At 38.0% G+C, this 17261-nt stretch overlaps 2 protein-coding genes across 2 annotated transcripts in view; both read right to left on the reverse strand.

Annotated features, from left to right (window-relative positions):
• Positions 1 to 4615, reverse strand: part of LOC112156809 (gastrula zinc finger protein XlCGF17.1) — a 10102-nt gene extending 5487 nt beyond the window's left edge. The window contains exon 1 of the mRNA XM_024289187.2: positions 4565 to 4615. The gene's annotated coding sequence lies outside the window, so the exon portion shown is untranslated. The remainder of the gene's footprint in view (positions 1 to 4564) is intronic.
• Positions 4616 to 11498: 6883 nt separating this feature from the next.
• The window catches only part of LOC112156814 (gastrula zinc finger protein XlCGF17.1-like), an 8148-nt gene continuing 2385 nt past the window's right edge, over positions 11499 to 17261 (reverse strand). The window contains exon 2 of the mRNA XM_024289193.2: positions 11499 to 13431. Within this exon, the coding sequence (XP_024144961.1) occupies positions 12092 to 13099 (1008 nt within the window). The 5' untranslated portion in view covers positions 13100 to 13431 and the 3' untranslated portion in view covers positions 11499 to 12091. The remainder of the gene's footprint in view (positions 13432 to 17261) is intronic.

Raw genomic sequence — 17261 nt, forward strand, 5'->3', positions numbered from 1 at the left:
GAAATGAGCATAAACGGCACAAATTTAACTAACAAATTCATGATTGATACACAATAAAACAACAAATTATTCTAATTCGAAGCTCTACACAAAAGCTTTTGGTTAATATTTTAATAAAACCCTCAAACTCATCTAAACTCCGCAGCCACAATCGAGTCCCCGCCCCCTGCGCGCGGCTGTTACGAGCATGCGCAGTCTGTCCTTCTCTCCTCTTTCAGCCCCGCGTGACACGTAACGCGCGGCAATAGACAGACTCTCTACTTTTTTCTTTTTTCATGGAGGTTCTCCTCTAAATCAGGTGTTTAAGCTCCTGATTTTAAAGCGTGTCTTCTCTCCCTCACACTCTGTGGATCTGTCGGTAACAAACAGCTGCGGAAGAATAATCCAGTCGGACCGAACCATTTTCAGTTTAGAGGAGGGGGGTCCGGTGACGACGTTTCCAAAACAAAATATATAAACATCGTTACCTTGACATTAAAAATAAAAGTATTAGCGATTATATATTGGTTATTGGTTTACTGAAATTATGTTTTCTGTTGTGTCCTTTTGTCATCATTCGGGGCCTCCGTGCCCCCCGCTCTCAGTCTGGGCTCCAAGAATCAGCCGCTCTGTAAGAAGAAGAAGAAGAAGGGCGGGTCTTCCGGGGCTTTATCCCGTGTTCATTTAAAACGAAAGTTTATCGCAATAGTCTCATTTCACTATCGAAAAAACGTAATATCGCAATAACGATAATTATCGTTTTATCGCCCAGCCCTACTTCAGTACCCTTGAAGTAGCTATCAGTTTCAAAAAGGTTGGTGACCCCTGCTCTAGCCTACCCAGGGGCCCGTTTCAAGAAGCAGGTTCAACAAATTTAGAGTTCAAACCTGAACTAAGAGTCACTGGACTCAAAATTCTCAAACTTAAGAGTTTTCTTCTTCAGAACAGCTGAAAAAGTTTGATTGAATCAACATGAAGTTGTTAGAACCAGAATCAGGCGCGAGCGTCTTGACCATAAAAAGCCCTGATCAATGTAGCAAAGACAGCACGATTCACCATGGCAACGGGAACAAACACTTGAGTTTCGTATTGATGAGTTCCTTCAAGCGTAGGCCGACTACAAGAACATTTTCCGCAATAAAAGCAACACAGCTGCAGCAGTAGAACAGAGAGAGAAAATATCTGTAGAGTTTATGCGTACGTCTACATTTGAATCAGTCCAAATGATGAATAATGTCAGGAAGGTTATTTTGTCACTTGTTGAGTAAGGAAGGGTTAAATCTGTTAATTAATTAACCAGTAATCTCCGTAATCACATGAATGACCGTTTTCCTTAACCCCCCCACCCCCACATACACACACGGATATCACTGCACGCTATAAAGAAACATTGTAGTTGCATGGAATATGTTAAAATAAGCATTTATTTAATTTTAATTCTCAAGAAAAATATTCACTGACATTTATTTATTTTTTTTTGCATCAAAACACTTCCCATAACCGGGAATCAAACTCGGGCCTCCATAGGGGGAAGCAAACATGTATTCGCCATGTGGCAACTAACTCTCTGACCTTTACTCTCCAAAGAGGAGAAAATGTTTGCCACTGGTGAGTGTCAATTTCGGACCCTTTAAAAAAAAACCTATCGTGATAGACTCGTTCCTTTGTTGAGAAAAAGTTGTATCGCGATAACTATCATTATTGTTTTAGTGCCTAGCCCTACTAGTGGGCTACAAATCTCATGATGACGGGCGAAAATGATGACAGGAAGTGAGACATTGCTTGACCCGCCCTCTCCCCCTCTCTCTCTCTCTCTCGTATTTCAATTAGGACCTAAAACCGAACCCAAACCCACCCCAATTATGTCCACCCGCCTAAATCGAATTTTTGCCGGAAAAAAAAAATCAGAATAAAAAAACGCGTTGAGCTGGGAATTGCGTGAACTGGCACACTGCTCTGCTAGCTAACTAGCAAGTATCTCGACTTGCTGTTGACAGGAATATAACTAAGTCTGTTTTTTTTTTTTTGATAAAGCACGTTTGTTCACCTTTCTACGACGGGGTACTACGAGTTTTTTTTTCGTAAAATTACAACTTTAAAATCTAGTAAATTTACAACTTTTAAACTCGTAAATGTATGAGATTTTTTCTCGTAAATTTATTAAAGTGACTTTTAAGGTCATAAATATGCGACTTCATTCTCATAATTTAGCAGTTACAACTTTGTAAATTCACGAGATTTTAAGTCGTTATATTTAATAATACAATTTTCTTTATAAAGTGGCCCTGATACTACGTAGTACATTTTAGCACATATGTAACACAAGATGTTATAAATTACCATTTCGGCACTTTTCAGTCATTGCCTTCTCTTAGTATGACTTATTCAAAAGCCAATATTAGGAAATGTTATTATTTTTGGTCTGAATAATACGGATTAAAATAAATGGTGGAAAAGAGCCAAAAATATCCTTTAATATCTTTCTCATCCTTAAGGTCTGAAAACGGTTTATTTTAATGTTTATGAGTATGGAAGCCCAAACTGTTCATAATTATATAAATAAATACAACATTATTTAATCAAGCAACACTCCAATAAAAGTCTTTTCAATAAATAATTGACCATTTTATTATGAAATACATTTCATTAAAATTTAAATGGACCATTTTATTATGAAATATATTTCATTTTTACTTTAAACATAATTTTTATGTTAAAAACATTTCATAATAATAATATATATCATAATAATTTTTTTTTCATGTTGGATATTATTATAATCATGTGGGGGTTTCTTTCGTTGAAACTTTTATTTCAAAATTACTGTTGTCCAAAGTGTCCTTTTTATTTCACAATGCTGTTTTTCAGAACGACGTATTTATTTCATGATGAGCTTTTTCCGAATAATAACTCTGTCTGTCAATCAAACCAGACAAGGCGGGGACATGTTTGAGATTGGCTACTCCTTTAATCAGACATTAGCAGCAGCACCAACTACATCGTTGGAGTGTTCCTTCAGCGAACGTGATGGTGCAGTACACACTCCTCAACACTAGGTGGGACTATGCAACTCAGCGCGACCAGTAACCCAGTCTCCTACAAAAACGTTCAATACCCACGTTTGTCCACAGGCAAAAACGTAGCAGTTTCACAAAAAACGGGTCTAAATTGTGGAATTGCTACGTCTCATTCTCTCATTCATTTCTACGGGGGTGCGCCGGATCACGTGACTGATCACGTGACTTTTGAGTTTCTGCCTGTCACTAGCAAAAACACGGTGGGATATTCACTCTTTTTTGGTGGAAAATCCCTCAGAATAAAATATTTTGTGGACTAATCTTTATTTTGCCAATATTTCTAGTGAGAAATGCACCCGTTACTATCAGGATATACATTTATTTTGGACATACAGTTCGTAGTTTGTCTGTTTTGGTGGACTTCTCCCCAAAACGGGGCTCCAAAGTCGCGAAATATCAACATTTCCGGTGCACGGAACGATCCCTGAACCGGGCGATCAGCAGGATTTGGTGACCCGACCCGCGTCGGTGCCGCGTCAAGGTTTGGGTTAGAGTAGGTTCAGACAAACCGCCCGGACCCGTTTTAATTGGGCCCCGAATGGCTCCCGTAAAGCTAGAACGTGATCACAGTCTGACTACTTCCTGTCGAAACCGGTCAAAAGTTTAAAAGTTTCCAGAAACGAAGATTCTCAACCATAAAAATAATATTCCTTTATTTTCTCCCTCATAAACAAACACAAATGTCGGTTAGTTTAAGTGACAATAGCGATGATGCTTTCAGACTAAAGGAAGAAAGAAAAAAACTGTTCATTTTAATTGTGCGACACACAGTAGAGTGGGAGTCTAGGCATACAAGTCGATCTCAGAGGATCAGCCAATGAACGTTTAGATCCCGCCCACTTTCAGTGATTGACAGACAGAGTTATTATTCGGAAAAAGCTCATCATGAAATAAATACGTCGTTCTGAAAAACAGCATTGTGAAATAAAAAGGACACTTTGGAAAACAGTAATTTTGAAATACAAGCTTTTACAAAAAAAACCTCACATGATTATAATAATATCCAACATGAAAAAAAAATTATTATGATATATATTTTTATTATGAAATGTTTTTAACATAAAAATTATGTTTTAAAGTAAAAATTAAATATATTTCATAATAAAATGGTCCATTTAAATTTTAATGAAATGTATTTCATAATAAAATGGTCAATTATTTATTGAAAAGACTTTTATTGGAGTGTTGCTTGATTAAATAATGATGTATTTATTTATTTAATTAAGAACAGTTTGGGCTTCCATATATGAGAGCGTTCAATATTCAATCCAAAATAAAATTAAAGTGGATTCAATGACAAAAAACCTGAAGAATTGATTTCAGTACTACAGTAACACAGCAGAGCGAGGAGCAACAACAATGAAGAACCGAAGAAAGAAGCTAACGACTACAGAGCTCCTGTTTACCGCTTCAAGATGGCGGACCTGAACCCCCCCAACAGAAGCCGTCATCGGTCCGCTAGAATTTGAACCAGAATGTTCTGAAGGATGAAGAAGAAGTGAACATACCTATATCATGGAGCTGAAGCTGTGGTTTCCAGGCGATATCCAGCAGTCTGCGCTGACGACAGAGCTCCTGCTCGTACTGGACGATGGTTCCTTCACAGAGTCTGCAGATTTCTTCAGCAGCAGCAGCTAGTCGCTCGCTGATCAACTCTCTCAGAGACTGAAGGGAAGACATGGTTCCTGCAGCTGCAGAAGATCTTCAGCTCCAACAAACACCAAAGTCCTCTGAACAGCAGCAGCTCCGATCATCTGCTAGTCTCACAATCACAGCCACGTTGTCTTTACGTTCAACACGCATTCACTCATTTACGACACTTTAGCTAAAGAGGATTGTTCGGAACCGAACCACGTATCGTCCTTTCTGTCCACAAACCTCACAAAAGTCCCAACAAACAGCTTGTGTTTCTCTGAACACAAGCTAACGCTGTTAGCTCGCTGACATCGCTAGCCTGCTAGCGCTCCGTTCTGTTTACTTCCGGGTCACGTGCAGAAACTTTATTCAAAAAGAAACGTATAAACTGCTTAACTGCACCTCAGAATGGTTCAGAAAGCTTCGAATATTTTTTTGTAACGGTCTAGATTTAGGAGAAAATGAATAAAATATACTACAAATAAATAAATAAAACAGTTTTGGGTAAACTAAAGAATAGCTGTTGTGACGTCACCACATTCACGAATTACACCTGTTCATAGTTGAATGCAAAATGCACCTTAGACTTCACGGACTTAATCCCGTTTGTTGACCGTATTTCTAATCTATAGCAATGCATAACGAAATCTGCTAAGTGACTAAAGGAACAAATATTAAATAAAGACAATAATTTAAAGACATACCTGAAAAACATTCTCCAAAGATAATAATTAAGGGTACATACAATTTACCAATAGCAAAGAAAGGCAATAATTATGAAGTAATTAATGAAATGAAGAAAAAAAATATATACAATATTACATAATTACTACATAGTTATTAAATTAGCAAATAAAGCAAGAAAATGAGACAAGACATAATGAAAGCAAATAATAAAGTTACTGATCCGTGGGATGCAAACATGCTTAATCAACATTTGTTTGTTGTTTCTGTTTTACCTTAAAAGACTTGTTCAATAAAACAGATTGAAAAGTGTTATTTTTTTTATATTGGAGATACAATTCTATTACCATATAATAGGTTAATTAGCAGGATATGTTGGCTCTAGATTAAGTTATTTGTTAGTGGAAGATAGGATAAAGTAAAAATAAATACTTTGGATACATTTGTTTGAAATTATTGTTTAATATTAGAAAACATAATTTTAATATAAAAATGCTGTTTAAAATGTCTGATGTTTTGCTTCTCTGAAGAATGTTTGAGGCCGTTAGGTAGGTTTTAGATGGAAAATCACAACTATTAGATACACTGAGTTACTTCAGTTGCATGGAGTCATTTACCAGTCAAAGTCTTTTTCTTGGTTAAATAGTTAAAGGGTCCAAAGATCATCTTCAGTTGGTTGTGTCTTCCTCACATTCCATGTTTTCTCACCTTGTTCCTGTTTCTTTGACCACCAGTTTTTCACGCCATTGCTGTGTTTTTGCTCCTGGTTTGCCTCACCGTTTCTCTTTGGATTAGCTTTTAGAATAGACTTTGGATCACAGAAATTAAAAAATCTGTGCTGCTAATCTCATACTTTCCACTAGAGGGCAGCACAGCAGCTTTAGCCTTTTTTATTGTTGTTGTGAGCCTGAAGAAGCTTAGTAGCGAGCTGCAGCTTCATTCAGACAAACCTCCATATTCACGCACAGATGTGATCCTGAAGAAGTCTGAACAGAACATTTCAGCTGAACTCTTCAGTCCAGAACATGAGCCTGCATCGTTCTTGAAACTCTGATCAGAGTTCTGCTCTCTGATCCAACAAAACCACCTTCATGTGCTCCTGGTTTCTACTTTTATCAGATCAGATGAAGCAGCATCACCTCCATGGTGAGCTGTGACGGCTCCATGTGTGTCACATCAGCAATGTACAAATGCAAAATTACCAATTAAATGAAACACATTTTAATAAATCTTAGAACACACCTTCAATTAATTTAAACTTTATACAGTGCACTACTAGATGCTAAAAGTTCAATACTTTATACATAAAGAAGCTGCAGCACAATAACTGTCCACTTGATGCTGAGAGAGTCAGTGGAGCTGATCTCAGATCAGTTCATGCTGAAGCTCTGACACTCATCTCCACTTCCTCTGATTCCTCCATCACTCTGCTCTCCACCTCCAGGAACAACGTCTCTGCAGACCAGATGATGATGTTCTCTGATCCATCATTACAAAATAAAACAAGTGTTTCCCTCCCACCTGTAAGAGAAAAAAAGGAAAGAGATGAAGGAGTATCTCCTTATCCTGTTCTGTCAGTCAGTGATGCAGCACAGCAGCAGAAAGAGCAGCAGGAGCTTCAGTTCTGTTCAGAGCAGCAGCTTCCTGTCATCTTCACCTGTTGGAGCTTCTGCTGCTCTGATTGGCTGACTGTTGTCCTGAAGCCTGTCATCATTCTCCTCAGACCTTCATTGAGAAGCTGCAGCTTCACAGGAAACTCTGAATCTTTGCTCTCAGACTAACTTTAGGACCAAACATCTGGAAGCAGCTGGACTGACTCCAACCCTCTACTGACCTCAGAGTCTGCAGTTTGGAGTTTGGACTCTCCACCAGACCATGAAGCTGAAGAACATCTGAAGACTGAAGGTTGTTGTTCCTCAGGTCCAGTTCTGTCAGGTGGGATGGGTTAGCCTTCAAAGTTGAGACCAGAGCAGCACAGCTGATCTTTGAAAAACTGCAGTTCCTCAACCTGAATCCAGAAGAAAGAGTTTCATTTAAAGACAAAGTTCATGTTTTTCATCCTTCAGTTCTTCTAAAGAGTTCAGAGCTGAAGAAGATCAGAAAGTTTGGAAAAAGTCCAAAGATGTGAATCAACAGCAGCAGATCAGAAGAGTCCAGCAGAAGCAGAGAAGAACATTCAGGAACTTTCAGGACAACATGCAGCTGCTTCAGTAAAGAAGTCCAGATGTGTGAAAGTCAAACACCAGCCTGTGGCTGCATCTGAACCAACTGATGTTTCTGCACAATCAGCAGAAAAACTCCACTTCCTCTTTCTGCTCAGCTCTGCTCCAAACAGCAATGAATGTTTACAAGTTAGCTTGAAGATGCTAGGCTACATTTTGCAGTCCGAACCACTATTTTGATGTCTCCGTCTTGTTTCCTATATGTACGATGATGTGTATAATGCTCTGGTTGGAATGTTTGTGGAAGGAAGCCTGGATGGTGAGTTACATTCTATTAAAAACTAAGTGTGCACCCGTAGGGTTAAACAAAATTTGTGGTGAATGTGAATGATTTGTGTGCCTGGATGTATGTATGTGTCCAGTGCAAACTATAGACTGATGGACTTGGAGATGACAGGAAAAAAAAAACAATGAAAGTGTTCAGATGCTGTCCTGCAGTCTGTTATGCTGCTTCATCACATGCCAACTAGCAGTTGAGGTTTTAAGTGGAAAACCAAAGTAAGACGCTGAATTACATGTTTCTAATAAATATTTAATTAAATTGATAAAAAATATATAATAATAATAATTATTAAATCAATGCAAGTATCACCAGATAATATATTGTGATATTTCACTGAATAGGTTTTTTCTAACACCCCTAATGTATTTGACAAACACTTACTATTCCACTTTTGAACTGATGCCTTTGAAGTTAAGAGGTTGAACCTTTGATCAGTCACTCCTTTTGGACCCCCAGGTGGATCCAGATACAGATCCAGGTCCAGGTTGGTTCCTGTGAAGAATGGCGGTTGCTGGTGTGAGTGCTGAGCTCTGACATGGAGAAGAGTCCTGGACAGTTAGAGATGTTCATCTCACCTCTGAGCTTTGCTCTGGCTCTCATCTTCCCCACACAGAGTGCTTTTAGAGGGAGGGGCTCCCTCCTGTGTGTCCTCACACTGATCCATGCTGCTGGATTGACTGGATCCACTGGATCAGCGCACACACACCTTCTTCCAGCCTTCATCTGCAGACGAGATCCTGAACTCTGCTGTCTGGTGACAAAAGTTTTTGTCTGTTTGTGTCAACCAAGCTGATGAACCGACTTACCGTGCTGCATTTAAAGGGTAACCAAACAGAGAAGTTGGAGGCTGACTCCACCCACAGCTGAAATGTGAAGGTCAGAGGGGTGGAGCTGAGGAACGGGACTGTTATCATTACTGGAGCTGAAGATCATGGCGTGGGACTTCTGAAATGATGCGGAACTTAAATGGTTTGGACAATCATGAAATTAAACTGCAGTACATCGTTACTGCCTGTAGGGGGCAGCATACATATGGTTTTTAACAATATTTTTAAAATAATAAACCCGTTCATTCTAATTTGAAAAATTGGCAATGACCAACAGAAAGCACTAAGCCCCGTTTATAGAGATCAACAGCCAAAAAAGCTGATTTAGGGTTTGTTACCCTTTAAAGGAATCACATGACTGCATATGTCAACAAGCAGTTGGACCCTAAAGAGAACCTGACTATATTTCAGTTCTACAGGGCTGAACTAAATTAAATATGTAGTCATATGGAGAATGCCCCCCCCACCCCCACCCCTCGCAACCGAAAAATGTCCATTACACATATATATACTCATTAAAACACTTCTAATCATACTGTAAAACATTTATTAAAGAACATTTGAGTATTACTCAACATAAAGATCTTTTTTTCAATTCAGAACAGCTCAGCAGTCAGAACTGGACTTGAGGAGTCCAGCTTTGCAGAGATCCAACAAACAGCAGAAACAGTAGAAAAGACTCCACACTTCTGACTGATCTTCATGTTAACTTTATTCTTCACTGTAAAGATTGGAGCAGAACACTGACAACTAAAAAGAACAAATAAACAATTTTGTACATATTATCACATGAACACATGACAAACATCAGCCCGTTTCTTTATCCGGCTTTACCTTATTACATTTTTGGGAAAATCTTGTCTTAACCAAACAATGTCTAGCTTATATATTTAAAAAATATAAAATGCATTAATAAGAACAAACAATATTGAATAGTCCACTGATCACATAAAATGTGTGAGAGTTAAAGACATGTACAACAATTTCTAATGTTGTCATAGTAACACTCAGACAACATGTAGTCAGATTACTTTACAGATAAGAAGTATCAAAACTATAAAATTAATGAAGCAGCAAACAGTCTCAACTAAAACACAATTGGCCATTTAAAGCAAATTTAGGTATCTTTTTGTAATGTTAGAAGGTGCCATGTCCTGCTTGAGAATAAAACCAGCATCTCCACACAGACTGTCAGGAGATTACAGTGAGATATACTTTAAAATCTGTTGTTTTCTACAAACTCAGACTGAGAGAAGGTTAAGAAAAAGCTTTGCAAGTGTTTGGAGTAAACTAGCTAATGAGGGTGGATCCTAGGGCTGGGCGATACGGCAAAAAAAGAAAATCACAATTTTTTTCAATTATTTTTCACGATTTTGATTTTATCACAATTTCTTTAAAATAAATTCAAATTGACAAAAATTGAATTATAAAGATTTTAGTTAAAGGAAGTAAACACTTTTTGAACAAATATTTATTCATTTTTTCCCCCAAATATATTACAAGCATTAATACGCATTACTGGATTGGCCCTTGCCTATCCGCTGCTATAGACATAGACCTGCACGGCATGCGCCATTGTTATGCATTGATTCATGGCAGCAGAACGCTGCTATTTTAATAGAGGACAGGCAGAGATCAACCACAAAAATTGAGCTAGCTCCCTCATTTCTTAACCAATTTTTACAAAATATGGCTCGAATTAAAGCTTAGAAAAGCATTGATCTTGTGGTATGTTTAAATAGTTATTATATATTAAGATTAATCTGTAAATAGCACAAGAATTGCGCCTTCTACTGCTACAGATAATGCATTGCTGTGAAATGAACAGCTTCTAAATATCCATAATTTTTTATTTTGCCTCTATGCTAAAATCCATAAAACAGAGCTTGTAAATGATTGTCACCCAAGACCAGAAATGAGGGAGACTGATGAAGTTCATAGCATGAATGACTGATAAAGTTTAGTAAAGTCCTTTCCCTATTAAAAACATCTCAAAGTGCTAAATAATAATAATAATATTAATAAAAACACCCTTTACCACATTTTCAAATGGAACTAAAACTTTTATTATTTTTGGATTACATACATGTTAAATAAATCTCAATTGCTTCAGAATTTACCTTCAAATAGACGATTTCATTGTACTTTGAGAAAAAGGCTCCAGCTAGCATCTTTAACTGATACAAAAACATTTTTAAACTTGTCTGTTAACATCAAATACATCTGCCAAACTGTTAAGATTCCAAACACCGAGATAATAGGAGTAAATGTTGTGGCAGGTTAAAGTTTACATCCACAGCTCCTTCACTAACATCTGCTCTCTGTGTTTATGTCACTGAGCAGAAAGCTAGCGTTAGCATTAGCGCTGTTTATTCTAGCTGGGCTTTCTCCGGTCCGTAAGACCAAGAAAAAAGCTTAACAGTGACGCCACGGATTAAGAAATTTATGTACGAACTCACACTTCTTACAAAAAAAATAAAAGTGCGCCTGACAATAAGATTTAGGTTCTTACGGGAGCTAGCTACAAGCTAGCAAAACAATGAAGCAACGTGCATCTTGACCGAACATTTTACGTGTATCCAACATAAATTTCCATCAGTTTTTGTGCAGGATGAGCGTAAATACGTGCGATTAACATCCGCTATGTTTTAAAACATGAAACATTAATAAAAACATCAAAGAACCAAACTAGCATGTCTCTCATGAGTTGCTAGCACCCACTTTAGCCTAAACTTTAGCACACAGTTCACGGTTCCCAGCCTGATTTCTCTCTATTAAAATGCGATTCCTGTCCTGTGATGATTCCTCTCCATCGGATTATTTTGTTGTCAAGGTTTTTGAAGTCGATTGTAAAACACTGTGTCTCCTTTTGTTACTTTTTCGGACCTCCGTCATTCATTACTCGAGAAGACTTGATGCATGATGATGGTCACGCCGTATGACACGTGGCTTCCAATCCAGTAATATATGTCATTGATTACAAGAAAACACACCGAGGAGGAGGAGGAGGAGCAGCTCGGATTTAAAGTCACAGGCAGTCAACAAGCTTTTGCCTTCTCGCTCTTGCAGCTTTTCGTAGAAGATCGTGATAAAACGATCTCTCAAAAATGACAGGTCGTCAGCATTGGAGAACGTAAGATGGTTTTATATCGTCATATTGCCCACCCCTAGTGGAACCCCAATAATTTCCAACACTATACAGAATTTAGAAGGTTTTTAAAATATTAAAATCTGTATGCAATAGTTCTGCATAGATTTTTAGTTTCTATTAAAATAATAACATTTTTCTTTTTCAAAATATTTTCCATTCTATGGAAACCTTTTTGTCTTTTAATGTACAAGTAATCTGCTGAGTTTTCCTTAGAGATTTCACTAAATTGCTTATTAAATTTTTTGACGAGACCTCACATCTGTGTGAGTCATCATATGTCTGTTGAGACTAGACATTTGATTAAACCTTTTGTTACATTGTATACAACAAAAAGGCTTCTCTCCTGTGTGAATTCTCATGTGTCTTTTGACATGACATGCACGACTAAAACTTGCATCACATTCTTCACAAGAAAAAGGCTTTTCTCCTGTATGAGATCTCATGTGCGACCTGAGACTAGATACTTGACGAAAACTTTTGTCACATTCTTTACAAGAAAAAGGCCTTTCTCCTGTATGAGTTCTCGTGTGCTTTTTAAGACAAGATAAATCAAGAAAACGTTTATCACATTCTTTGCAAGAAAAGGGCTTTTCTCCTGTGTGAGTTCTTGTGTGTCTTTTGAGGTTACAAATTTGACTAAACCTTTTATCACATTGTTTACAAGCAAAAGGCTTCTCGCCCGTATGAGTTCTCATGTGTATTTTAAGACAAAATATATTCAGAAAACGTTTATCACATTCTTTACAGGAGAAGAGCCTTTCTCCTGTGTGAGTTCTCACATGTGTTTTCAAACTAGATTCGTTCATGAAACTTTTATCACATTCTTTGCAGGAAAAAGGCCTTTCTCTTGTGTGAGTTCCCATGTGCGTTTTGAATTGAGACCAGTAACCAAAACATTTACCACATTCTTCACAGACACAGAGACAAGGTCTTTCAGACTCTGTTTTCATGTGGATTGACACATTGTGTGTAATTGTTGGTCTGTGTTTCTCAATCAAACTTGCTGTCTTGTCACACTGACTTTCTAACTTGTTGTAGGAACTGTCCACATTTTGGACATGATTTCCATCTCTTCTCTTCCTCTGATCTTTGTTTTGTGGGTCCGTCTCTTCGTTTCTAGTTGATGTTGATTCGTCATTTTGGTTTCCTTCTTCATCCCAACTATCAGTTAAATTAAAGCTCCACGGATTGTTTAGATCTGCTTCACTGTTCTCATGTTCCTCATAAGTAGGAATCTCCATCAAGGTTTCAGTCTCCTGCTTCAGATGAAGCTGCTCTTCATCCTGACTGATGTGGAACCCCTCTTGCTCTTCTTTAATCTGTGGAAGTTCTTGTTCCTCCTGCTCCTCTTTAATATGTAGAGGTTCTGGTTCCTTACGTTGCTCTTCAATCTTTGGAGGTTCTTGATCCTTTTGTTGCACTTCAGTCTGTAGAGGTTCTAGTTCTTTATGTTGCTTTTCAATCTGTAGAGGTTCTCGTTCCTCCTGCTCCTCTTTAATCTGTGGAGGTTCTTCTTCCACTTGTTTCCTCTGGTGAGAGCAGAAATCCTCCTTTCCATCATGCTGGGGGAGGACTACAGGAACACAAACACAAGAATGAGCCTTTTTAAACTTTTAAAGGATGTGTATTAAGTATCAATAAAAATTAAATGACCTAATTTGAGAAACCGTAAAACTAAAATTTTAATAAAAAAAATAATTAACTCCTTTTTCTAATTCAAAGCCGAAGCCTCCCTTCAATCGTGTTTTGATCTACCGTAAAAGCGTTCTCTCTGTCTTTAATAATGACTGTTTCGCTTTTAGCCAAAATCACAAAACCTGAGTCATTTTCTAGTAGTTTCTGCAGAGCGCCAGGAGTTCTTTAGAACTCGCCTCTGAATTGTTGGAAGCGGAAAATTTTAGCCTGCCCTCATTTCCCATCATCTCTCTATTTACACGATCACCTGTTAGCTGACAGCCACTTACAACCAAAAGCTAAAATTAGCGGTGCAACAATAACGGTGAGCAATATTGGAGCAATTCAGCCATACAATGTCAAGCACAGATGCCAGTTCAGACAAAGACACTCATGGATCTATCACAGTGGGACCTACGTCACTGCTACAAGCTTTTTCCAAAGGCATTCCTCTGTTTTCTTCTGATTCACAAGGATTTGAACGAAGACACTCTATCATACTTTCCTCTTTCCTTCAACAACAGACAGAAGCCTTCCATTTATGGAGTTGCTCAGTATCTTTATCTGCTTGGGATCAAAGTTTTGTGCAGCTTTGACCACAGCCTCTCAGACACCGTTCAGAGAGGCGTCTTGCTTACCTTTACTGTACATCTTCCACTAAAAGAAGGGCCCATAAGTTAGGTCAATTTAAGAAGGGGGCCATGTCATGAGTTCTTCATCCTTAAAGGAGCCATACCATGATTTTCTCAAGCCTTTCATAGTATACTATATCCATATAATCATATATTATCTTCAGAACACAAAAAAAAAAACAAATTATGAAATATGAGTCATTTTTGTGGATTGTTTTAATACACGGAAGTAAAACCACTCGAACTCTGAGGCTCCGCCTTTCGCTCACTGTCGGTCCTGCCCATTTCATGACGTCATCCTTGAGCCTGCCCATAGACAGTCAATGAGCCTCCCCGACCAAGCTTTTTAAACAAAACCATGTGACTAAAGATCTCTTCAGTCATTGGCCGACAGATATGGGGGGGGGGGCAAACGGAAGAGAAAGATGGATGCGCTGCAGTCTGCAATTGCTTGCCGTGATTTTTCACTTGTGTGAATTTTCGGGATGCATGTGCGTGTCATGGGCCTGGGGGGTTTGGTTGGACTTCGGAACTCTGCTTGGTTGTGGTAGCCTCCTACTTTCTTCTTAGTAGCCCCTGCTCTGAAAACTTTTGAGACCTCTTTAGAATAATCTGCAAGTTTGCACCACAACTACAAAACCAGAAACAAAGAGTACAACTGAAGCGAGAAGAGGAGCAAATATTATAAAACGTCTAATATCCCCCCAAAGTGTAGAAATCTTCCCATGAGAAACAAGTGAAGGGGGACTCCAGCTTGGATGTCACTGAAGTCAGAGCAGAGGCAGTAATGGACATGTTCTCTGCAGCCAAAGCAGTGCTCCAAATGCAGCAGCTTCTTTCATTTGATCAAAAGGGCTCAAAAAAACTTGAGCCAAAACTCAGGAAACTACATTTTTTTGCTTTTTATTCAGGAATAAAATGTTGCCCTACTTGTGATCATTTTTAAAAGGGTCCTACCATGAAAATTCTATTTTTTGAGGTTTTAAGTGCATTTTACTGTTCATTCCTCACTTTAAAGAACCCCAAAGCGGTATTTTGATCCGTTCATGCATTTAAGATTAATCGGCCACCGTACCGTACAGTCACATGATGTAAACACGTTAGGAATGTAGAGCATTAGATTGGAAAGGAAAGAATTTGTCTAACTGTTTACTTGTTAGAACGTTTATTTTAACACCACTGAAAAACGCATTACTCGCTTTTCTGTGTCTCGTTATGCGGTACACCCATAGGCTGCTGCCATTACGTCATCTTAAAAGCTCTATTGTAGTTCCAACAGAATTCTCTTAAAAACAGTTCCATAAAACCACAACGATGAGACACGGAAACTCATTAAAGTGTGGTCAGATGAATTCAGGCTCAATAAAACAACTTTTAACGTGATCCACATGGATTCTACTGACGTTTTTTTTAGCGTGTGTACCTGTAACCGTAGTGTCTCCAGTAACCGTCATGCAGGATTCCTCCGCGGTATCAAACCAGCTGTAAAAGTGTTGAACCTGGCCTTCATACAGACGCTTAAAATCCATCAGCAAAATGCAAAGTTTGCACACAATGCGCCTCCCATATAGATGGTCTTGTATTATTTCGTTAGAGTCCCTGTCCAATGAAAATCATGTTTTTTGAGTTTTTAACATATATGTGTGGCATTTTACTGAAAGAGAAAAACTATAATAAGAAATCATTTAAGTCGCTGTCACTCAAAGTCCCAGAGAAAAACTCTGTTTGAATTCCTGAAACTTTCATACGTCACAGTAGCTAGATAACCCGGATGTAGCTGTAGGGGCTGGAAAAGATAGTATAACGTCCTACTTCTGTGCTGAAATGGATTGTAATTCGGTGAAAGACTGATGTTAGCTATCATTATTTTGTGATTTAAATTCATGTCTGCTCTCCATGCAGTGAAGCCACGGGTTGCATCGCCCGCACGTATTTTAATTGCATCCAACATGGGTTTTTTTTTTTAAGTTGGCCTCACACATTTAAAATGAAACAAAGTAAAATACCATCAGCTGTCACAAATATGCTGTTCAAGTTTGATCCAACCTGTGGAGGAACGCCGAGCTGCAGTAGCTAGTGCTGCTGCTGCAATGCAGCCCAAATGATCACGTTTTATTTAATTTTATTTTTTTCATGGCCTTATCAAAGTATGTGTCGCTAGTAGAACTGTGGATCATCACTTAGGTGGCGATCCGATTCGATTCACGAATCAAGCTCAATGATTCACGAGTTGAACTACGATTCTTACTTTTTATTATAATGTTTATTGCTATGTGTATGTCTATTTACTGGATGAATAAAAATTGATTTTTTTTGTATTTAATCATCATTTATACATGTATTGAGAACAGGAGATCAGAATCAACTAAACTGATTAAAAAAAAACACAAAGATTCAGATAAAAAGACAATTTGTCATTTTAAACTTTTTTTTGTCAATCTTCTGGTTCAGCAGTAAAACAACATAAAGAGGATTAATCTAACTGCTGTTTTCAATCATTTAACAGCAAAACCTGAAAATGTTCTCCACAGTTTTCTATCCTCAAAGTTCTTCAATATTTGACATTCTACCCATTACATATTGGTGCAGAGCCCGTATGAAAAAAAGTTTTTTTTTTTTGGCTGCAGAATCAGCCGATTCACGTTGATTACATCCACCTTTCAGCAGCGCGAGGCTGTTTCTTCAGAATAAACTGGAGTTTCGTTAATTACGTCAAATGTTGAAGAGTTACCATAACCAAGAGAATGTAAACACTGGAGCTAAAGCTCCGATGTTAAAGCTAATTCATTTTTTCAGAAGTTATGTCTGTGAGCGGAACTTCAGTCTCAGTTTCTGAACGGAAAAAAGCTCTCGCCAGTTTTACTTATAAAAATGGAAGCTTCACGGCTCTTTCAGCTTTGTTTTAGTTCGTAAACTTAAAATCCTACATTAATCTGCATGTCAGAGCAAAACTTCATCGTCCCAAGATGATATTATGATCATATTTTACTACAATTTACTACATTTATAAAGATTGCAAATCAGCGATCTTGGACGTCACGAATAATCATACTTGAATTTTCGTGAGCAGATAGCGAATACCCGAGCACCCAGATAC

This window comes from Oryzias melastigma, linkage group LG2, assembly GCF_002922805.2.
Source record: "Oryzias melastigma strain HK-1 linkage group LG2, ASM292280v2, whole genome shotgun sequence".
In the NCBI taxonomy this organism is placed as follows: domain Eukaryota; kingdom Metazoa; phylum Chordata; class Actinopteri; order Beloniformes; family Adrianichthyidae; genus Oryzias; species Oryzias melastigma.